Source organism: Pyxicephalus adspersus, chromosome 12 (assembly GCF_032062135.1).
Source record: "Pyxicephalus adspersus chromosome 12, UCB_Pads_2.0, whole genome shotgun sequence".
NCBI classification, from domain to species: Eukaryota; Metazoa; Chordata; class Amphibia; order Anura; family Pyxicephalidae; genus Pyxicephalus; species Pyxicephalus adspersus.
The window spans coordinates 13,198,345-13,223,794 of record NC_092869.1 but is presented as its reverse complement, the minus strand read 5'-3'; the positions used below and the strand labels follow the sequence as shown (position 1 = coordinate 13,223,794).

The following is a 25,450-nucleotide window of genomic DNA, read 5'->3' as shown; positions in this document are numbered from 1 at the left end:
CATAAGAGGCCAAAAGGTCAGGGCCATAACTAGTAGTGTAAAAACCTTACCGAAAAATGTAGAAAATAATGTGCTGGGAAGTTAGGAAGATGCAGGCATGCACCCTCCTTTCCACAGAAGTCAGGTATTCTCCCTGGCGAAAGGAGATTATGACAGACCTGATGGATTTTGTACAGACATTCTGGGCTGCAGTGAAGATTCTCAGAGCTTTAAGATCCATGGTGGAACAGAATTCCAATTTAGTGGGAGAATGGCAAACGGCTTGGAGTGAGGTTTTTAAAACAGGAACTGATTGATTGGCGACATACCAGCATAATTAGTGAGAAACTGAGTAGGGGACATGCACCCATGCTCCTAAGATATAATCTGTTTAAGCATCTGCAAGAGTTAACAAACATCCTCACCTTACTTATGAAAGTGGAGGTGCACTTTATTGTTCGTTAATTTGGCATTGCCAGACCTTTTGGATGGCCTTGATGTGAACAGGGTTCAGGAGTAAAAAAAATGAAAGATGTTTCATGTCAGATTAAGCCTGACATTGTAGACTGTGTCTCTTACGGTTCTACTGCTGAGTAGATTTGATTCTGTTGCCACCAGCAGAGTCCTTGATATTTGTATTAAGAATTGATTCAAAGAAATATCGAGTCTGCTTTATTAAAACTCTCAAAGGCTGAATAAGATACTTTTAATCAGTGAACCTGAGTGGTCCAGCAAACCTAGAATAGATTAGTTATTTTATATATTTCCTTGCAACAGGAACATTTTACATATAAAAGTAAACACACCTAAAGAAATGTATTGTAAATTTACATTTTTTATATTACCCAGAGACTACAGCACTCACTCCAGTCCACAACAAAAGTAATTATGAAAAAGATTTTGCTGGTACACATAAAATGTCTTTATTCCATACTTTTAAACAATATGGAACAATACTTTGTTAAAGTAAGGGATGTGTAGAAATTCACATAGCAATAATAAAATTACATTAAGGAAAAAACAAAAAACAAAAAAAAAAATACAAAAATGTACTTTTCTTAAACTTTTCAGCAGCACTTAAATAGTTCAGGCATAATATTTTACATTTGACAGATTTCAACATGAGGGTGAAAATGCAGCTATGTCCATCTCTAGCACATCAGCACATTCATTGCCAGAGCATACAAAGTATGGCTATTAGAAAAAAAAACAAAATTTTCCCCTAACTGCGTGAAATTCAATGTGTTAAATCTAGATTTTCTTTACATTTAGGTGTTTGTTCACTAAAGCAAGTGACTGGAAGATTTTTTTTTTTTACCAGTTACCCTCAGGTTTTGTTGAAAAATGGTACAACATACTTTGTTTATTCCAAAAGATAAATCAAAGTAGAGACTTGCACTTATGCAAGAGAATAAGTTTAAAGCTTCCCAGTCCTTCGATGTGGCCAAATGACTTTTCAGGCTCTCCCCACCTCCCCTTTTTTCACCTAGTGATCCTGCTGGTAACACCTCTGTCATTGAGAGACAATGTCCCACTTCTATTTTATCACCCTGGACACACAAGAAGTGTTCCTCTCTCCATAAAATGGGATGGGAATGTTCAGGAAGTAGAGAGCACAAGTTTATCAGCTCAAGATTTCTTACAGGATCAACTGGAATTTTATTTTTTACACCTAATAAAACATATTAAAGAAAACACCTTAAAATGGTATATTTAACAGTATGAAAGGAGATAAATTGTTTGAGTTAACATACATTTTAGCTACAGTGTCTGGTTTCCAGTCATTGCTACAGTGCAAAATCTCCAGTTGGTGGAGCTCCAAAGCCCAGAATTACAAAAAAAAACAAGCATTTTATTAACTAGAGTATAAGAGCTCACAGAGCTCTTAAAAAAAAAAAAAAAAAAAAAAAAGTATGGGGAGTCTGATGCATTTTTGACACAAAGGCAACCCATTTGTCTGCCCTTGCCTATATACTGAGCCAATTAAATTTACAGAAGTCCTCATGCTGCTTTGCACACACTTCACTTAAGAGTCTTCCTACAAAAGGTCAGTGAATCTTAAACACTGTCCCAAACTTCAGCAGTCCAGATGTAGAACACTGTCTGGTTGTTGAGGGTGTTTAAATAGTCCAACAGCACTTTTGCCCTGCTCGCTCAACATACTTTTAAAAATAGGCCATAGTATCTTAAAACCCAGTCTCCCCCCCTCACGTTTTATATTCACTCTGAATCCTGCCTAAATTGTTCATGTTTTAACTTGTGTTGTATATGTCTGAGACTCAATTCACACCAATGGAAAGACCAACCACATGACAAGCAAATGAATGGGCTTTGTATCATGAACCCTGCTACTATGCACATGTATGTACCGAATTGTGATTTCAGGCAAAGCCTGTATGGAATTTGACAAGTTACACAGTGAGGGTGCAAAGGTATAGAAGTATTACCTGTTAAGAATGTACTAGGGGGTGGGTTTTGATAACAAGAGGGCCACCAAATGTTCTAATTGCCTTTAATGAAACCTATTTAGGTTGCACACAGCATGTTAATTTGTTAAAACACACATCTTCCATAGTATACATATGTTGGCTCTAAAACATTGGCATTGAAATATGAAACATACAGTAAACTTAGCAATTGCACCAAGTCAACACGCTCGGTTCACTAGCAAGACAACAAGGAACGTGTCTTTCTAGTGAAGTAATATTTTCAACAAAACTATATTTAACTACATTATATTTAAAAACTAAGGAACAAAAAAATATAAAATGTGGGACTCCCATCTTCTGGAAAATCCAATATCTGTACAAATTAGTCTTCTTTTAAATGCAACCAAACCCACATTGGCTACTGGCTTTGAGCTTCTATGTCTTCTTTGGGCATTACAGCACAGCATGGAGTGTTGAGAAAAAAGTCTTTAACATAGGTCAGATGTAACTGATCCCACTGGTCACTCACACAGGTTTGGTGGTGCGGTTATATACAAGGTGCTCGGTGTCTTCAGTAGTAGAGATGGGAGTGCTATTCACAGTAGGCTGCCGCCTGCGGCTACTACTACTCTTCTTCTTCTTCAAATAACAGTATCCAATCACCGCTAGGACAACCAGAATACAGATCCCCAAAAACACTGCAATGGCCACTTCAGCAGAGGCTGAGAATGAGAAACATACAGCTAAGTTTTAGCCTTCTATTCACTTTAAATAATAAAAAAAAAATTACATTTGAAACACTAACTGCACCCATTTAACCTTTTCAAAGCATTTTAAGTATAGTTCCAAATATCAATTCTAACTGTATTAGCATTGACAATACACATCATGGCTCGTCTTGCCATACCTGTGGTCACAATGATTAAATAGACAGTTGTGTAGTGCTTCAGGCACACTCTTTAGTAGTCAAAAGCTTTGCCCAGTGACACTTCCGATAGGAGGGCTCTAATTATGACCTACCAATTAAAGAAGTCAAGCATTTATAGTTTCCTTTAAATTGCACATATTACCTACTAAACAGCTACTCTGTATTAGCAGGTATGTAACAATAGATTACATTTTGACTGGTTTGTCCATTAATATTGTATCCTACAGTTGTGATACATACATTCTTACATGTATCAACATAAGCACGACTAGGTAGGTTTGAGGAAGACCATTCATGGGATCCCTCACAAGCCTTAGTTTATAGTTAGCTCAAGAAAACAGATCTGAAAAATAAATGTTTTAAATATCCAACCATAGGAATGCACATAAAAGAGGTGTATATATTTTGATAACTTACCTGAACCTCCTGCTTCTTGTGCACTCTGTTTTTTAGATCTTGTATCAAAAACATCATTCTCTGGGGGGAAAAAAAAAGGACGTTGCATTAGGCATGTTGGGGATGTACACACACACACACACACACACGTTAAGGTTTTTAAATAAAACAACTTGGAATACAAAAGGTGTTTGGCTTGATGAAACCAAGTTTTGAATAGCTTTGTGAAACAGACCTACAGCCGATTGCGTTAATGCAATTGCAGATTTAATGTGCACCTGCCACAATGTTTTGGATTACTTCACCTCAGAGGTGAAGAAGCACAATGTTCACAATTTTTCGTTTCCAAAGGTGTAAGAAAATTAGGGCCCAAGGAAATGTGCAACTGTATACAGGACACCTCCTCCATGTATGACATTTTTAGCACAGGAAAATTCCAGGTGGGACTTGGCTCACAACACTTGGGTCCCAAGAATAGTCTCCTCACTAGGGGGCGTTTCATGACCTTGGTCTCCATAGGGGAAAAGGGGGTTTGGACAGCAGATGTGCTCCAGCAGTGCCATTCAACATAAAATGGCTAGGTGTCATCAAAGTTACAGCTGAGACAGTGGAGACTTTGATTGCTCAATGGAATCCTTACACACGGATTACACCTTTCCCCCTTAAGTTGCCAACACTTCAACTTTTTAGAATTGTGGCAAAAAGGATTGGGGACTTTCTCATAGATATGAGCTGCTAGGTGTTGTAAGCAGATTAGTTCATCTGTCCGCTGGCATGCTTGTGTACAGCTCAGGGTCCAATCTTTCAGCCTGCATCCTAGGCTTCATATTTACCAGAATGGCTAAATTGCCTAAAGGTTTAGCATTTAACTTACAAAGCTAATTTTCACTGGTGCAAGGCCGGGAAGCTTCATATGTGCAGAGAGGATTTGTCTTGCAAAGTTTTTCTTTTGGACATGGTGTTCATTCTATATAGCACCCACACACACTCCTAACACGCCTACGGTCAGAATACTACCACGTGATATGGTACACTGTGCTGGTAAAATCAGAGCATGCACCTTTCCTGGTGCATTAGGCAGCCTTATATGCAATGTGAATAAACCCCAATATTCAATAACAAAATGTTACAACTTCTAATACCCCCCTTTCCCTCCTCTCCCAGTACCACCACAATAGTAGGCCTTACGAAATTAGCCTGGTTGTTAGAGACCTTTCTGCCCAACAACGATACCTAAGATGACTTTCGTATTTTAAGAAAATGCTTTTTAACATGCTGGTGCATGGTTCATACCATAGTACCTGTGTATCCTAATATCAATAGTGGTAGGTGCCATAAGTAGTCCGCACTGGACTTGTTTGATTGGCTTTGTGAGACTGAAAGGTAAGAAATCTTGGTGTCAATCTCTAATGACCAATTTTTACGAATTTAAAAAGTTATAATATTGGTATATTTGGGACAACATTGCCCATCACCAAGAAGGCAGAAAAAAGCAAATTTAATTTATATTTAAGCATAGAATAGAGCTGATTTTTTTTCTTTGGCAGTAGTGATAAAATGATAATCATGGGCCAAATTTAAAGTACAGACATCGTGGTTCATGCATAACATTTACAGTAATTATGCTAAAATCTGACACTAAAGACCCCAACTTCTACTGTCCACTAGTTCTATCATTTTCCTTCTATAAACTCACCAGAGACTCCTTTGCAAAACTGTTCACATTCTGCTTGATTCATAAAGTTGTTTCCGTTTCCCTGACATCCTCCATAGGTAAAGCCCATGCACTTCTCAGAGAAAGGATCATAGTACCAGCGGGAAAAGGCAGCTCGACATGAACCAGTCTCTGGCAAATCCACACATCGGGCTACAGATGAATGGCAAAAGCGGGTTATGATTATATTTTACATTAAAAATACATTTTGCTTACCAATGGCCACACAAAACACTTATAGATGAATTGTGTACTGCCTATATATGTCCAAAGAACAAGGTATGCTGTTGCTTCAGCTCTCTTTTTCATAGGAATCATAAAAATTATTAGCAGATTAAAAGTTAGGATAGAAAGGTACAAGTAAGCAAAACAAGCAAATTAATGTTTGATACATGTGGGTGTGGGATACATCCTCATTTTATTTCCATACAAAATTATTTACATCCATACAAAAGCCATAAAACTTTCCGAGTTGCTGGTTGATCATATATAAGCTTTTTACATTTTACAATAGCTAGTAATACTTTACATTAGTACAGAAAAAGTTCTTCATACAAAAAATCTTTAATGGAAAGCACAGCCTCAACACCTTTCATTTATATTGCTGCTATTTCAAGTAAAAGCTATATATACCTAATCAATGTTGGGCCACTTACACACCTAAAAATCCCTTCCCTAAATCTGTTTCAACCATTATTGGTAGTGTACAGCATCACCAAAGGTGATCCAAATACAAGGGCTAGCTAAAATTTGCAGAATGTCGGCTCTACCATCTGGAATGCCGAATGTCCTGTGCACATTTATTTTAAACATTCCTGCATAATGTATTATTAATTTCCCAAGCAGTATGTTGATGGAGTCGTCAAACAGCAATTTTATCTTAAACCAACATGTAGAATATTCACAGTTCCTAAGTCAATGTCTCCCTTGGATTCTTTAGAACACTTGCCAGATGGCTCCTTTAGTAAAAGTTCTACTAACAGATTAGCACTTCCATTGTGGTTTTACTGCAGTCTATGTCCTTAAGGGGGAGATTTAAGTTCACTTCTTTATCAGATGCCACCATTAACTGCAACAAAGTTAAAAGTACAAAAAGGAACAAAAAATGAAACTCCCCAGCAATATCCAGAAATAGGCCACAATTGTTTACCAGTTAAATATTTGATTTAGCTTGCTCCATTCAAAATAAACTATTTTGGTAAACCTCCACTCTAAACTGTCCTCCTCCTAGGAGCCCCTGCCAACAAAAAAAGTTGCAAATGGCAATTTTACAAATGTATGTAAGCTTTGAAAGCCCAAGCAGATTGCTTTATAATGACCATAATGGCCTTTGCCTCAACTAAAAATGGCTTTTTTGGTATCAGTTAAGTATTGTTCTACCCAATATTTCCAACAATTAGATATATTACCCATCGCAAGAGTCACAGACTAGGTATGCCATGCTTAAATTGTATCAAAGATAAACACATACCTCTACTATTGGGAGGTTCCAATTCCTGCAGTTTCTTGAAACCACGATCATCTAGTAAAAAGAAAAACATACATCACTTTTTGAAACCTAGAGAACATTTAGTTCATAAACTCAAATATAATTTAAGTCATTCCTGTTCTTTTCCATTACCCACCCAGGAGAGCATTAACACACATTTGCACAATGTATTAGAATCCCCTTCTGCTTTCCTTATGTATTTGTGTTGGTAATAAGCACAAAATAATTCTCCATTACAACATAGTCTGGGTAGCTTTCAAAGGAATAGCAAATACATTCATGATAATGTACTGCTATACATTTCTTTATTCAACAGGATTGTAATCGGTAAATGGAAATGATGTCTCCAACTATCATTAAGAAACATTTTAGTATTGGTGCCTGGAAGCATTATTTGTTTTATCTCTTACCAACAGATAAGACTATTCAAGTGTCTGTATTGTCAAGAGTTCATCTGTATCTAGCATAGGAAATTCAGTTTTTACTGGATTACATACACCAATATGATAAAAACATGGTACAGACAAAAAATAAATACGTCCGATTGATGCACCAGATTTTAGAAATGGTAGTTATGGCTATCGAAAGGATGTAATGCTTGCCTCATTGAGCCATAACAAATCGATTGCAGATGTCTAACCTGTGTAAAATGAGTCAGCTTTAAGTAGGAAATATGCAGGAACATCTCTGCTCAAGTCTTTTTTAGAGCTGGTTTTAGAGTAGGACAAAATGAAAGGTTACCCAGGGTCCCCACATGTTTCAATGACCCCACCTCCTAGTTTCCCTGGGTTCTATTAGGTCTTAAACATCCCTCATCTATATGCATGGTTTCAGATTGTACTATAAAGTGTTACCTTCATTGTAGGAGGTAGTATAAAGTTTATTCTAAAGTTTCCCAACTCCCAGTTATTATGGTTGGTTTTAGAACAATAAATCTGATCTTTGAACTGATACACTGCCTTCATGTATCCATAAGAAAGATTCAAGGCTTCACAGAAGTGTAAAGCAGGATTTGACTGCACCACAAGCAGACCACAGTACAAAGAAGTCCGCTAATGCGAATCCTCAAAATGTTTAGTCATTACACTACTTCCAAGCCCAACCATTCAGATGTGGACTCCTATGAGTTCAGATGGTTGTACAACCATGTATGCTGTTACTAGAAAAAAATGGGTTAAGCTTAAAAAATAAATAAATAAAATGGGGACAAAAATGCAGAAAAAATATAATAAAAATTGGAGTAGGCTCCTCCCAATGGGTAGGAATTTCCAAATTAGAGTAAAAGTGATTGCAAAATAACATAAAACATACTTACATTTATCACAGGATGCCTCATCAGAATGATCACTACAGTCTGGAGTATCGTCACACTCAAGAAGGCCATCAATGCAGCAACCATCAGCACAGCGGAACTGTGTAGGGTGGCAATGTCCATCACACACTACATAGAGAAAAATATACAGGTGTTCTTAACAAAAGAGTTCACTTTAAAGGAGGTACAATGGCTGCATGCATAAAGGTGTATCTTTTGCTCCAAAAGAAAGAATACTTTTACCTATAAAATTACACCTAAAATTTACAAGTTCTACCAGCTTCTTTTCTGTTGAGAAAATTATGAGTACAGGCTAAAATGTTAGGTCCTCAGAGCCAATAGCTGAATGCAGAGTAACTTGGTTTAAAACTTACAGGATAAAAACTAAACTAAAAGTCTAGGATAAAATCTAAAACTAACAAGTAAGGCAATTACAGACCAACTTTCCCGATGTGCTGTTTTTGACAAGTTCCCTGTCCAACAACATTGTTATTGGCTGTTAAATGCAGCTATTGTAATGGTCATAGTAAAAGAACAGCTCACTGTGTAAAATCTGCATCTTTAGGCCTCTGTGTAAGGTTTAAGATTTGCATGCTACCTTGTATATACAATTTGCTATTGTATTTACACCTTGTATGTACGGTAATCAGTTTTTGTGGGAAAAAAGAATCAGTTTACCTGGCTCCAGCCTCCTTCCCTTGGTAGAAAGGTCTGAAAAAGAAGAAATAAGAAGAAAAATCAGTAATAAAACATTTTTTGGGGGGATTGACGGGTGCCCTTTGCCTACAATTTTTGTGCCTAGTTAGGTATGTTTTGGGAACACAAACAGGTTTAGGGTCTGGCAGAGATCTTGGGGTTTAGAGAATAGTTCCATGTTACAGTACTAGATAAAACTGACAACTCTTATTGACCTTAAAATGGACTACATTCTTATCAACAAGACATGAAATTGGTATACAAAACAAAATAAAGATGAGGTATAAAGATTTGGCAACTATATAATTTTCAAATAATGATGAAAATAAATTTAAAGTAAAAAAAAAATGTATTTACTAAATAAAAAGCATTTAAAGTGCTCCGTGCCATAATACTAGTATATAAACCATTGCTACAGCAGAAAAGTTATCTAAGAGTGCGAATAAACAACATTTCTATACACAATGTAGATTTGGGTTACTGTATTTGGGCTGCACTTCTCTGGGTTTTAGGGGGGAATAACCACCAATAGAAATGGCAACGCTGCTCCCAGAACTGATCATTAAAAAAGCATGTGTAAAAATATTGTGCTAAACCACATTTTAATGTACAGACCAGCCTGGAGCTGCCAAACAAAGAGGTGGGCGAAAGGCAGCCATGACCAGGCAGCCAAGAAAAGCATAAAGTAGGATAAAAAAAAGGGAGGTTGTGATAAGTCAAAGAGAAAGGTTTAGGAATATGGCAAATGTTTGAAAAAGGTGAGCAGAAAGAAGGAGTTAAAAGGGAGAGAAATTTTAGGAAGAAGAGGGAGTGAGCAGTAGGAAGAACCATCATAACCGTGGGATCTCCAAAAAGTTATGGTAATTGAGTCTACCTTTAAGTGGTTTTATGTGAGGAGCTGCTCGTTCTTGAGCTATTGGGCTTTGTGGCCAAGAAAAAAAGGGATGGTCTGGGCAGCTCCTCCAGGTGGTATGGTGTGACGATGGTGTCTCCAAGTGCTCACAACCAGGAAAGAGTAGAAGTTGTGGTAAAGGGTACATTTAAAGGTAAAAAGGTTTAAAAGTTTATAAAAGTGTAATTGTTACTCATGGTTATTTATTGTCATTTATAGTTATGGTTATTTATTCCTAATGTGTTTATAGTTATTACTTCAAATGATTTGGTTGTTGAAAATGTTTATTTTGTGCCAATAAAGCAATCTTTACAGTCATTTTCCCACAAATATTGAGTGTATGTCATGGTGTGATGGAAAAATGATGGGTGGAGTGGAGAAGGGTTGGATGTGGCAAGCATCCTAGCTACCTGGGTCATGAAAAACTTTCCAAGAATTACTGGTTGTGGCACAACTGTTGAAATCTAGCGCATGGCACCAAGGTACAAATGGACTCACCAGACAGATTGACACAAGTCTGCCTACAATCCTCTTTTCTGACATAGTTGTTCTTGTTTGGTTTGCAGCCTCCAAAGACAAACTCCTCACAGTCATTAAAATCTGGATTGTAATACCATCTCCGGAAGGATCCTCGACATCGACCCACTTTTTTGGGAGCAAGACAGTACTCTGAAACCAACATACATTTATTTGTTTTATTAATTTATATAATGCAGGAATAATTTGAACGTCTTTACAAAAAAAAAAAAAAAAAAAAAAAGTGTAGAGTGAACCATTTGCATTAGTCACCGTTTTTGAAGGATTACACAATTTAGAGTTGACAGTGTTATTTTTAGTGTCTTACCAACGTTATTTTTGGGAATTAAGCCTAACGTGAAGAATTGTTATACTGACACCAAGTAATTGAATGCAAATATTTGCTGCCCTATTTTTACATATCCATATTATTTACATATCCTTCCTCAGTATCCATGCTGCCAGTTAGATTTGCAATCCACCACACAGCTCACTCTCATATGTATGACATAGCAAAAACTTACTACACAGCTACGAAGGATTGTTCAGCATCCATGCAAATATATCATACACACAAACCAGCAGAGTTGGATCAGTGTATACACACACACACAGTCATGTGAAATGGAAAATGCATCCCTCACGGGAATGGTTGACTGTGAGGGACCTGTGTCAGACTCTAAAAATGGAAGTGGTGGATGACCAAGTCTGTAAAATCTATGGTACTAGTGAAACCAATGCTACTAGAAGATTGTTTTAATGCCTGCCAACTCATGCAGGACTAACAAGCCTAGCAAATTTACCTAGCCATTTGATGCTGAAGATACCAAAGTAATTCTACTGAAGATCTTCAGGAAACCTTAAAAACAATTTGTGACAAAATGCATTAATCTACCAAAACACTGTGCCAATGTAAACTGCATGGAAGGAGTGCCAGTTCAAATATTGAAAAAAAGCCAACAATTTTCATAAGGTGTATATACAAAAGTCCTGAGGCTGCTGCTGGACATCGCCATCTTGGATGTGATATCCGCAAACGTGCTTGTTGTATACTATGCTCCAACACCTCAACACTTCTTTAAGAGAAGAGCAAGAACTTATGTGCAAATGAGGAAAGAGCTGAGGAGCTTGTGCTAGGGAATGAACTCTATGAATAAACCTATTTACACACACACATGCAAAAAAGGGGAAAGTACTCCACTAAACAAATACAATTCCTATTTTTTCTGTGCTTAACTTGCAATTTTAAAGTTAATACTAACCTTCAGTCTCCTCCTGTGTCAGTACAGTGACTGTGACAGTGGCTGAACTCTGATGATTTGCAGTATCAGTGACCACCAACTCAAATATATATGTTCCATTGTGGAGGTTGGAAACCTGTAGAAATGCTGGCTGATCTGTCATGGTCTGGAAAGGAAGGATATTTTATGTTAAAAAAAAATTACATACATACACAGTTTCCCAAATATGTAGCTAGAATTGAGAACCAGATCTTTTTCCATCAGACTTTATGTACCACATTAAATTTTGGCTGAAGAAAAATTGAAGAGCCTCCAATTTATTTGTGAGCTTTGAGATGACAAATCAGTCAAGCACAACAAGAAATTTGTTTGTCTACTGATAGTTGTCTGCTGGGTGGCATTACACACAACACAAACAGATGTAGCTGGTCTGTGCTCTCTATGTATTTTAATCTACGAATACATTTTCCCCCCATCCCAATTTATTGAAGAAGAGAAGATGTGATGTCTACAGGATTATACAGGTTATAACAATATGTAAAATAATTTTAAATATATTAAAGATACAATTTTATCTTCCCCTGCATTTAGTAGGTGTTGCAGCTGTAGTGCATTTTGTCTTTGTGCCAAGAGGTATTGTGTCGCATCTCATGGCTAACACAGTTGTCAGCCACTTTAATGGATTTCAATAGGAATACTTTTTAAAACCCCTCCTAAGTTTTGTAGGTGGCTACAAACACAACTTAATAGAAGCAAATGACATGTTTATGTTTTGTGCTTCTGATGAACCTCAATTTCCAGGGACATCCTTCACATTCTGACCCTACGTGCATGTTTCCACAGTGCTGATTTTGAGATACTGACATGTGACCGTTGTGCTTGGACTAAAAAATAAATGTTAAATATCATTTGCCTAAATGTATTTGACAAACATACAGTCTGACTTAGCTGTAATTGACCACGTGGTTTGTGTCGTGGGAATATTTCACCACACCAACAGCCAACTTAAATAACACCCAAGAAAATTATGACTCAGCAAGGGAGAGCATAGTTTTACGGTGACTTTTCTGAAGAAAGAAATGAGTCACATATACCTAACAAATTGCAATTAGTGCTTTATTCAGCCTGTAAAATTTGTATTGTGTACAAAATTGCTGAACAGGTACAACAGATAAATGTTACAAGTTGCATAGCTCCCTACTGTCCCTTAAACAAAATACATACTAATGAACTACACAAAATATCCCTCTGTCACATTAAAAAGTTGAAAGGGAAGAAGTTGTCCCTTAAGACATCATGGCATTGCCATGAATTCAGTCACATGTAGACAGTGCACATGGGCATAATTATTGGGACCCAGCAGGGACACTTTCTAAAGGCTTTGTAGCTCAGAGTGCTCATACTCATACATACTTTTGGGAAAAAAAATGCAAAATTGACTGCTAAACACACAAACATCAGTTTCTTTAATTATGTAGCCCAGAATATAAACCTGTGCCCAGAATATGCAGAAAACCATTAATATTTTAGCCTATTATAGAAAGGCTTCAAAAGCCCTTCAAAACAAGCTTTTTTGTGGAGCAATTATCTTCAAAGATTACAAATGGAGCTCGAAAACATATTGAAAAAAGTGTGATTTTGGCAAAAAAAACACAAAGACTTCTTTGGTAACAACACTAATAGAAAAATCATTTATATGTTTCATGAAACTCAGTCACCTCATAAGGCTCTGAATCCTTACGGTATTAAATCTTATGCTTAATGTCAGGTGTTTCTAATCCAATAGAAACCAACACACTATACGCTAACTGAAACCCAACCGTAACCGAGAACTTTTTTTCCTTTACAAGCAGCAGGAATGGCTGACACATAAAAGTGATGCATCTGTGATTACTTATTCTAAGTTATCTTATGAATTTACCTCCATAACAACATCAGGGTCCCCTTCTAGCAGATTCCATTCATAGCTGGCAATTCCTTCTTTGTCAAAGCTCTCAACGCCACTTAGCATCACATTTTGAGACGGTTGTGTTTTTACATCTTTGCTTACTCTAGCTATAGGCGGATCATCGTTACCTTAAAAAAGAAAAACACGAATTTGTAAAACAATAAAGACATTCAGATCAATAGTATTTGTAGCGATATCAGAGGTAAAATATATAAAATGTAAAGGAGCAGATATGCCACACATAGCCCATCAGTTTAATTAATTAATCCTTGTTTAGGGATAAAAGATTGCAATTTTATAGGCAACATTAAAAGTTATAGCTGTAAAGGTGCAGTTGGGTTATTCTGGAATTCTTTCAGTTAATATAAAAAAGTGCAAGTAAACTAATTGCATAAGTTTCTACTGCAAACATATGGCCGAATCCTTAAAGCTGAACATTGGGCAAACTGTTAGAAAAAATACCATTGAACAGTTTGCTGTTAATGTTATTTTCATAACCCCCTACCAATTTTATTCCTTGTTACCTGTACATGATCTGCTGAGATTCCAGCACTGCACAGTCTTGTCAGAATCTCCACTACTGGACCTCATGTTCAAAATATCAAAAAAGTAGAAACTCTATAGGACTAGAAATTATGCTGTACTCTTATTAACTGAGAATGGGCAGCATAACCAAGATCCTAGGGCGATGGGGAAGGGATATTAAATTATTTATATTAAAACCGCATAGCCGAGATCCCAGGGCGATGGGGACGGGAAATTAAATCATATTAAAGAAAAAAATTGCACTGTAGCCAAAAGAACATTTCTTAAACTGCATAAGCAACTTTACACTACAAGTAAACCAACGAAGCACCCATGACATTCAGGGAACCTTACAACTAGGTAAAATCAGAAGAGCACTCTCTTCTTCAGATCAAATCATGACTGCTTTTAGGAGTTGGATAGAATTTCAGGTCAGTGAAAAGTCACAAGTACTACCTGAGCACAAATTAGACTGGGAAGCATTTAGTTTGTACAGAATTATAGAAGAGTATTAGGAAAGGGGGTGGTTAAAGTCTCAGAGCCTCAGGATATACACTATTTCACAAGGATCAGGAGTGCCCCACTGTACATCCAATAGCTTCAGCAACTAGAAATCCCATAAAAATAAAAGACTTACATTGACACAACTTATCTCACAGGCCTGCACATATATCATACATATTAATCAAGTATATCACTAATAATACATGTTCCTGAGCTTTTTGTTTAATTTCACCATCCAGTCCATCCACTCTTTACAATTGATTTCTGGAATTACTCTCCAAATACAAATCAGCACGTACTTAGTTCAGCTCAAGTGCTAACATGACCACGTCCATCTCAGATTGACAGGAATGTAAACCAACAGGCTTCTAAATCTTGTTTAACACGTTTTTTTCCCCTGTAAGGTTTCTTCAGTGGTTGGGTTTAAATACATTCAAAAGAGGAAGAAAAAATTATTGATTACCCCCATAAAAAGGTTGGGTGTATTTTTTTGCCAATAGGTTTGGGAGGAATGAAAGAGGGTGAACGACTGCTAAAAGACCATTGCACACATTAATCTTGGCAGGTAAACAATTGTATGTCAGGGCTTATTCCTGCTACCTGCATGAGACGCAAGTCATATTCACATCTATATGCTCTATATATAAAGCAGTGAATCTGACATTCCCTCAATCAAGTACTGCCATTGAAACACATAAATCTGGAGGGTATCACCAGGTAAAAAAAAAGGCAACGTGTAATGGAGCATTTGTTGCTAGCTGCAAACAGGCCCTAAAACCTGTTTGTCAATAGGGCCAATTCCCACAGTGAAGCACTGATGTTCATTTTGAAACTATCCTGCCATTTTGGATGCGTTGATCTTCAAGGTCAGATCTTCAAACGCACACTGCCTCTAGACAAGCACAAGAAGGCAGTTGGCTTTTTCAATTACATTTAATGGCATGGCATTCCCAGGCGCAAGTCCTAAAGCCTGACTAATTGTTAAAGAGAACCTGTCAGTTATTCAAGAGCTTGATCATTTAGTCTACAAATATAACGCAGGCTTATTTAATAAGAAAACAATGTGGTTTTTTGGTGTTTGATTTTTTAAGTAAACAGTTTGTGTCAATAATAAAGAAACAAAAACAAAGTTGTTGCAGGTATAATGTGCAGCAACTGGGATGTGCTTCTGCATACTCACAGCAGCCTCCCAAACATAGCGGTTGCAGTTGACTGTCAGTCTATTCAAAGCCCCTACATTTCTAGAAAATGCATCTGAAATCACAATTGGCTCCTACCCATCCAGATTCCACTTGAGCAATAAACCGCCATCTCACTGGCCAATAGAAATTTGCAGAAAGCAGAATTGGGAACGCAGACTTCACACCATTGAACCAACAGATTTTTGCTTGTTTTAAGCCAAAATGCTGTTTGGCGAGTATACTGATGCTTGCATCCTTTTTGGAGAATTAGAACCGATATGACTGGAGTAAGTTGTTGCCGATGGTAAACTTCAATATCTGTGCTAAAGGTTTCAAGCAGGCTTGCCCATCCTTTTTAACCCAGGGGCCAAATTGCATATTTTTTAAACACTTGACAAGACAAAGGTCAAAAACACCCACAACAGATCACGGCAAAAACTAGGTATGGCCAAGTTTCAACTTAGTATGGGAGGTTAAACTAAACAAGAGCCTACTTAGGTGTATATTGCACAACGTGTGGCAAAAAATAATTTTTAAAGATGATCAAAAAGTAACATACAGCCCAGTGCACAGAGCGAAATGGGCGAGAGTAAAACAAAACAGACAATATGTACTCCCTATGAATAGTGAATTGGGTGGAATTATTCATAGTACATCAATACCCCCATAAGGCATTTTGACACCATACACCTACCCAGTGTCCTTGATTAATTTCCTCTAAAGTCCCTTTACTGGCACAGCTTGGCGCTTACTTACTCCTTTACACATACTCCCGTTATCATCTGTCCCCTGGGCCGTTATGAAACGGTGCCCCATTTAGACTCCTGTCAGCATTGACCTACGTCGGTATCAGAGCAGCTGATTATTAGCTGCTGCAACTTGCAAATAAAGCTGGCAGACTTCTGTTAGATTCTGTCTATGTCAAAGCATAGTACAGAAAGCAAGTAGTGGAAGACTTATCTCTGCTGGCTTTATTTACCAGTGTTGTTATCAATAAGCTGTTGCATTATCTGTGGGCCAAGCAAATGGCTGGCCAGGTGCCAGGTCAGGTTTTGGCATGAAGGCCATATGTTGGATAACCTAGGTTTAATGTGTATGCAAGGCCAAAAACTTTCTTTTTGGTATAGAAACACACAGGGAGGGCGCCTGCAGGACCAAGGAATCAGACAAGTATTACTGATTATTAAATGGCTCTTAGGCTATGCTAGGGAGTGAGTGGGGGCAGAGGTGTGAGTGCGGATGATTCAAATGCGATTTTTCCAAACTGACTATATTTACAGTATCATCCCTCCTATCCCTGCTTACTGAACAGTGAGTAACAGTGAACCGATCAGGAAATTCCTTTGCTCATTCTGTTCTTTCCCCGTCAGTTTGTTATTTGTGAGCACATTTGCATGCCACAATGATGGCTGGTTGTATCTAATCAAATTAAATTATTATTGTTGTCCTAGCAATTGAAAGAAGGATCACAGGCCAAGTCATTTGTTCAGGCAAGTGGGTTGAGGGAGAGGGGGGCAGCAGATTGGCACCTGCCAGGCAGTACAACCACCTTGTAAATGGCTCCTGACCACCCAAATAAACAAGCCCTTAGTTATCAGAACTCACACCCAGGTCTGCAAAGATAAATCAAAAGCAGAGCCCATTTTAGGTTCCAGTTCTAATATTTAGCTGTAATCCCCCCAACATTCTCCTTAATGACATTCCTCCAATCATAATGGATTTGGCAATTGTTCATATCACACAACTACTATAGGCTTGTTTTGTATTTCATCTTAATTGGTAATTTGGCCTTTTAACCCTAGTGTTTGTCATCAAATCTTTGATATCATTGTATGAACCGCAAATTGTCATTATCAGCAACGATAAGCAAAAATCCTTATATGCTGCATTTATTAATAAATGGTCATTGGAATAATAATTAACAACAACTGTACAAAGGCAAAACTTGAAAGGAACTGGGTTTCCTCAGTTTACCGAATGTGTAAATAGAAAGAGGTCAGTTTTGATAACGTTTGCAAACAAATGAAGTCATACCTCGCTATCACTACGACCATGAATGAGTCATTATTTCCTAGTTAGTACTAGGTCAGGGAATATCTTCTGGTCAGTAAAATGCTTGTTCTATCCTAGGCAGGTAAAGCAACATTTTATTTTGGCAAGGTACAAAATGCCTACTGGTAAAGCAGTGATTGGGCCCAGTGGCCTATTCTATGCCTGGAAGCATGATGAAGGGGGGTGGGGGGCAACCCTTCGTAGCTCCCTCCAGACTATTTAACTGGTGCCATACTCCTGGTTGTCATGTTGGTGCTATATGAAAGGTGCTGGGAAAGGGGGGAGTGGGGACCACCATGCACACAGTAAATTTTCATGTAAGACAACAATTAATGTTCCTTTCAGACAACTATCTATCATGCGTACTAAAACTTTTTGGTGTATAGGAATGGTGTATAATGTTTTACTGTAACCGGTTAGCTGTGGCCTTTAGCTTTTGTGGCCAATCACCCCTCTCTCTGTGGTGAACAGCCATTGGCAGAGTGTCACAGGGGCCAGTCCAGAATTACCGTAGTTTTTGCTTACCTGCAGAAAGCCTCTGCCAAGGAGGTACACAATGCTCTACCCTCTGCAAGGCACTGCCAGCAAACTGAGGAATGGAGCTGCTACCCGAAATTGGCGTGTGCTATCGTAATATATATTAGGCTAAAAGTGACTCCAATACTGCTCCTACTTACCTGGTCATCACCTGGTAAGTACAAAGCACTTTTATTCTTCCCAAAAGGTGGGGTGTGAGGTGTTGATATACTTGCATGTAGGAGCATTTTGGGACCTGGGTTGCTTGTGATATCATTCAGTTTGCAACACTTCCTAATTGCCAGTCCTACCTGAAGTTCCTGCCCCTTTCTATTCTAGCCTTTGCACAAAAATTGACTTTTTTCAGGGAGACCATTCCAATAAGCAACAAGGAAGTATAGGCTGTACATTCTCCTGCTGGAGGAGGTCTCTGAACACTGGGGATGGCTGAACCCTGGTGATCCCTACTGAACACAATCATTATAAAAAAACATACCAAGTAGAACTAAATCCTAATAATAAATCCTAATATATTTGCCGGTCGCTGTTCTATTGCAGGGTGCCGCCATCTTCTTCCTTCCTGTCTTGCAATCTATGGCCATCTCGATTAGCTGGGCCTGAGATGATGCAACTCCCATGCTCTCCCCTGCAATCGGAGGCGCTGCTGGGAAGTACCAGGTAACTTGACCAACCAGGTCATCCCAAATTTTTATAGTAAAGTTTAATTCCACTTTATTAGCAGTGGTAAAGACTGAAGGCACCTATAATTATTTTTACACTCCTACTACATGCAGCTGCTAGACAAAGAGAGACCAAGAAACTGATAGAAAGAAAACATGTTCCCCCCCCCCACCCCTTAAGATTCACAGGAGCAGAGGAAGGTGTGGAGTAGAAGGACAGTCATCTGACCAAGACGAATGACGTAGCTGAAAGCAAAATCGTTAGTCAGCAGGCTCAGCTTTCATTACAGATTAGGTATCATTGTGTAGCAGGAAGAACTTAAAGCCCTGTACGCACATTAGGTTAATGTTGCTGGTCCTGATCATTTCCAGAAACGCTACAAAGAATGTGCGTTGTACACATTACTGGTCTGTTCTATGGAGGGAAAGGAGAAGGGGGGACAAGCAAGTGGCACACTACTGTTCTCTCCTCCAGCAGTCGTCCATAGATCCACCAGAATAGAATTATGAATGACAGGGGGCAACTATACACATGCTAGATTTTTGTCCCAGGTGATGGTAATTGTTCTCAGGCGACAATCTAGGATGTGTATGCGTAAATTCTAATCTATGTATGTGTAACTTTAGCCTGACTACTTAGCTTCCTGAATTTTTAGGGCTTGTATTACCCAGCAGCTCCTCTTACTTGAGCAAGTTTCGTCGATGTTGAAACCAGACTGGTATAAAGACAATGTAGTATATTACTATGCACTGTGGTGTGCAGCAACCCATGCAAGTTGTGACCAGCTTACAAAATTTACATATCACCAGACCTGCTGCACACACACAAAAAAAAAAAAAAAGCAGCACTGCTCAATGTACTAGTAGAGAGCTGGGCCCCTGGTCAATATTTAACCTGAAAAGTGCCAAGTGACTTATACTGACAGTATTATTGATCTCTGATGGTGGAGGTCATATGTGCTTTGTCCCTGGCAATGGACAAACCCCTCTTATCACCTTTTAAATAAACTGCAACTTTTTGTTCTTTTTGAATGGGGAGATAAAGTTTCTGTCCAATTTGTTTTATAACTACATTAAACAATCACCATTATGTCTTTACAACCTGGTGAAAAACTGCCCCCCCCATAAAAAACACACACACACACACACTTCCTTTTCTATAGAAGGTAGGATATACTCTTTTTGTGTGAGAGTTCAGCAGTGAAGACCAGCATGCAGCGGTGTACACAAGCACCCAATATCCTAGAAGTGTCCATTGCCACAGAGGTTTTAGCACTGGAAGGGAGAAGAGGTAGACAAACTGGGCAGCCAGAGAGGCAAGTATAGGACAGGTTCAGTTAGATTTCACCCTTTTACCCTGCCCGTGACACCACTACAAGTGATAGGATAGTAGTTGTCACCTAACCAGGAAGGCAGAGACAGCAAAAGGACACAATAGCAGTAACCATTCTGCACCCCAGTAATAATGGAGCTTTGTATGTGTCCCAGCTGAATGAATCTCTGATCATTTTCTGTCTGCCAAAGAAGCAAAGGTGATGCTTAGCAAATGGACACAGCAATGAAAACCTGACAGAGCCTCTAACCCTTTAGACATTTCAAATTATAATGGGAGGGGGTCAACAACAGGCAGTGCTGTGAGTCCACCAAGCAGTGGGTAGAGTTGGGTATGGCCAGGTGTTGAGTGACAGGAGCTTGCAGCTCAGCAGGGAGAGCGCCGACAGACATGCGCCGACATAAGAGTCACAGAATCCCTAACCAAATTCAATGAACATCTGATGGCGAAGATTTATTGACGATGTCTTAATACTCTGGTCAGGCCCTCTGGACACCTTAAATTAATTTCTCAACGAATTCAACGAAAGTCAACGAATTTAACCTAAAATTTACCATGAACTCCGAGTTCAGGGACTGTGCAACATCATTTCCACATTATCACAGGAAGCTGCATTAGGGGGACTTCACTGGCAGGATCAACAGGTGGCATCTTGTAAGAGAACTAAACTGTGCAGGTGGAATAAAGAGTTCGTAATTCTATCCATATCTCCGCATTACTCACATATGCTGATGTGTTATGACATCACCAACTGCTGCACCCTACATGTCGTCACAAGAACCTTTTAACATCATCCTTATTAATGTTACAAATTCATTATTGGGGTAAGGGGATAGCAATGAAAAGTATACCTTGCCCTTCTTGCTCCCTGTCCCCTGCCCCACTTAAAGGCTGTGCCTAGGCCTTAAGTTTCCTTGTTTACAGTGCGGGGTTATTGGTCCTGGATTACAGGGAATGACATCATTTCCTGTGACCTGGGCCTTAGGGAAGGGTCAGGGGAGTGGTCCCAAAAGAAGCAAGGGATAATGTAAGTAGACATGCCCTTTAAATTCCCCCTCTAGACCCAACAAGCATTCCACCTTCTACATTCCTCCCTAGACCAAAACAAACATTCAGTCCTTTCCATCCCCCCTCTCCTCCACCCAAACAATCATTGAACCCCTAACATTTCCCCCTTACTTCAGACCCAAACAAGTCTTTACCTCTTGCAGTGGACGTTTTTACATTCCAGGAGATGAATAAAGGGCTGTCTGGATGTATTAAATCCCATTTTTTCACCCAAACTCCACCCTTCACCATTCTTTTTATTGCATTACAGATGTACACGACATCAGCTGGGAATTTTACTAGGTTTCCCAATTCCACTTTCTCTTGAATTTATAAATATTCTAAACATTTAAATGTCTCGACACAGGTTTTGAAAATTTCAGAAATTGGGTCCAATGTCTTATTTTCTGAGCTTCTGATAAAGTCAGTAATATCTAGGTCTATACCTGAATGAGAAGGGGAATGGGGTCAATGTTGCAGGGCGACCCTTATATTGCCCCCCAAATGGAATCATCTCAAATTTGTGTTGGGGAGTTTATGAAGTGCAGAGATACTTTGTGACTTTTATACTTTTTTAGATGTCCATATATAAAAAAGTATTGCATTGTTTGTTTATGATGTTCTTCCTGAATTATTGAGGGCACTCCAGCACATTCTTTATAAGATGGGCACTACATCTTAGTGGGCACCTGACCATCTCACCTAGAGGGAAATGTGAGACATCCTATACCATAATCATGGGCATCAATATGGAGTTCCCTTACCATGTGCATTAATCTAGAGCGACCCCACCACCAAGGGTATTGATATGAAGTGCCCTCTTTATAAAGGACATATGGAGTGCCCACCATTGACATAAATATAGAATGTCCACCACCAATGGCACTGATGTGTGTAGGGATGTAGAGGCACCCTATCATGAGCATTTTTATAGAGTTTTCCCTTACCATAGACAATAAAGAATGCCCACCACAAGCATGGATATGGAGTGGCTTTATCTCCCACCATGGGCATTAGTATGCAGTGCCTGTCTCAATTGGCATTAAAATTAAGTGCTCAAACCATATGTATGTATGTATGTATGTACCCCCTTCCCACCCTCTATTCTGAAAAGGGAATTCAGTTCATCCCAAATGGTGTTCAGTAGGCTCAGGGAATTACAGTCTGAGAGCATTGAGAGGAAAAAAAAAAAAAAAAAAAAAAACAATGGGGAGGGTCTACCTCTGGAAAGAAATTTCCAGAAATGCGCAAATAAATACCTCTGCTTGAAATATAAACTCCTAATTTCAACTTAAAAAAAGGAATTTGTTGTGTCCCACTAGACACAAAACATATTTATTGTGAAAATTCAGTGTAAAGGGTGTATAAATACCAAGCATTAAAAGAAAGTGAAATGTGGTATTTGAATGTGTGAATTCAGTTCTGAGCGGAGACATGGGCCACAAGTTGCTGGACGAGTTGGAACGAATGACAGCACAAAGCTTGGCACCTCATCAAGTGATTGAAAGTTTGCTGTGGTGCCTAGCAAAGCGCAGGCTGAATAGAGACAGAGATACAAGGAGGACATTGTTTCCACATTGGATATAGAGTCAGCACTTACCTTCGATCTCATCCCATCGCTGTAAGTATTTGCTGCTGACATCCAATAGGACATAGCTGAGGAATCCCTTTTTCCTGACCAGTTTACAGACAAAATCCTGCTTGTAGAGGCAGTTCATCAGGAAACAAGAGTTAATGAGGTCATCATGGCCTTCCACCAGCTCCACCAAGGCCAGGTTACACCCCAGCGTCCTGCAGCAGGCCTCCATACAGTCCCGGCCTCTGTCCAGGGTGGGTGAGGAGAGGAAGGTGGCCCCAGCAGTCACAGAGTCATTGAGCTCAAGCACAAAGTCAGACTTGCTCTTGGTGAAACCATCCAGGCAGGCCTGGCCACTCAACTGAGTCCACCCCAATGGTAGAGCTCCTAGGAGAGCAGCGAGGAGGCACAGGCCGTACATTGTCCAGCTGGGAGGTCTCTGAACACTGGTGATGGCTGCCTCTTTATTCCTTCAGATGATCCCTACAGAAGAGCTCTAAACCTGGAACACATCATAGCCAGGGAAATTCACAACAAGGAGAACTTTACCACTGATTCAAGATATCTGAGAAGCTTTGTCCCCCTACCTGTGCTCTACACAGATTTGATCAAGTCCATCGGTTTTTGTACAACCGTCCTTTTGTGACAACTCCTATAGTCCCAGGCCTCCACAGCTTTCAGTTCCTATGTTTGGTGGGTTCTCTTCTCATGCCCTCTGTTTGCTCCCAGGACTCACCAATCCCTCCACCACTTGCTGTGTCCTCTGTAGGTTTCAGATGAAACTAAAATGGGTGTTCCTGATCTCCAGGGATCCACCTTTAACCCTTTACCTGCCAGCCAGGTGTGCCGTCTACCTGCAGCTAGTGGCCAAGGAGGAGCCAGGCAGGAAGTGAAATAGTACACCTGAGCCCCCTCCCCCTAGATCTGAGTCACAGGAGGAGAGGGAGGTGTGGAGTAGGAGAATGGTCAGCTCTTTCACTTGTACATGGACACTGTTACCTGGGAGATGGATCAGGTGACATTACTATGTAAACAAACTAGCTGGAACCAACCTCACACCAGCCTTGGAGAATGGATGATTGTGTATGACTCCTTATACTGGATGAGACGATGGAAATGATTGCAGAAACGACTAAACCCCACACAGGCGGTGCTCGGCGCTGTATGAACAGGCGACTTGTCCTTCTCTGCAGGAAACAGCTGCAGTCAATGATTGTTGGTCGCTCAGCGAACCACTGAGCAGCACCAGGGACAGCTGTGCACACTCACCTGAGACGATCGCAGGCGTTTGTGATCACAAAGCAATACTCAGTAAGCGCCGGTATCTGTATTTAACATGGGAGCAAATGAAGAAGTTCTGAGATCCGGCGTCTGGTCGTCACACCGCATGGATTGAATGTTCCTCTATTTTTTTTTAAACATAGCCTTAAGGTGGAGTTAGGGATAAATATATAAAGACATAAACAAGTGGGGTACTCCAATAGTTGAATTCAGTTGAAGATGGAGTTGTGGGACAGAGAAAGTTAAAGTTGCTGTGCTTTAAACATTTCAAAAATATGAGGAGAGGAAAAATGAGTGTAAGGTTTAACGCATCTCTATTCTGTGTGAAATAAGGGTGGAGTGTGTATATATGTGTGTGTGTGTGTTTGTGTAGTTTTTAGAATGATATTATATATAGATCTTTTTACAAATCTAAGAAGAAGCTTTTCTTGAGTATGGGGGGAGGGTATAGAAAGGGTTAAATAAAGGTGTGTTTTGGGGGGGGGGGGGTCCTTCCTGGATGAATTCCTTGTGACTACACATGTAGGGTGGGGTAGTCGGTGACACCATCACACATGCTTCCCGTTATGTCAGTGCCATTGTCTATCCTTGTAATATGACACAATTGTACACCTTGATTTTTATCACACTTTAATGAACAGTGAGGAGCTGGATAGGGGTCGTCTGCCACCTGAGAAATAGTGTATTTGCAATTTAAGAGGTCAGTTATTGGCTGAATCCACTTTGAATCAGGGGGACATGAGCATGATTGTTTTTTTTTTATTCATGAATTGCATGCAGAGATATTCAAACCTATTACAGGTGCACATTAGTGATTGTCAACATTTCCAGTAACAGTAGCAATAAACAATCACTGCTGTGTTCTGTAGAGAAAGACGGTTGAGGAGGAGACGCCCTCTCCTCCATAGGAAACAAAAGCAGTAGTAAGCTGTTGAGACAGATCCAAATGCAATGTCAGTGTGTAGCTTCAGATTTCACGCATTTGTGAGTTACCTGAGCCGATATTACAAGGTGAGTATTGTACAATGTGCAGTGCAATCTCCTCCAAGGGTCTGCGCTGACCAGTTTCCAATAATGACAAATCCCACAGCTGCTGCACAAAAAGAAAATAACGCTAAGGCTTCGTTCAGGTGGATGTCAATGGAAGTTACTTATCTCGCTTATCTGAGTGTCTCAAACAATGGAAAATTGTGTGTGGAGTGTAGATGGTGATTG

At 39.3% G+C, this 25,450-nt stretch overlaps 1 protein-coding gene across 1 annotated transcript; it reads right to left on the bottom strand.

The window, feature by feature from the left end:
* Window positions 1–877: 877 nt before the first annotated feature.
* Window positions 878–23,971, bottom strand: SPINT1 (serine peptidase inhibitor, Kunitz type 1). The gene is made up of 10 exons (XM_072427822.1): window positions 22,979–23,971; window positions 13,514–13,668; window positions 11,614–11,758; window positions 10,334–10,504; window positions 8,926–8,958; window positions 8,251–8,376; window positions 6,918–6,968; window positions 5,429–5,599; window positions 3,754–3,813; window positions 878–3,130 (listed from the first exon to the last, which is right to left on the bottom strand). The coding sequence occupies exons 1-10, from the start codon at window positions 23,373–23,375 to the stop codon at window positions 2,934–2,936; spliced, it is 1,506 nt and encodes a 501-aa protein (XP_072283923.1). The 5' UTR covers window positions 23,376–23,971; the 3' UTR covers window positions 878–2,933.
* Window positions 23,972–25,450: the final 1,479 nt, after the last annotated feature.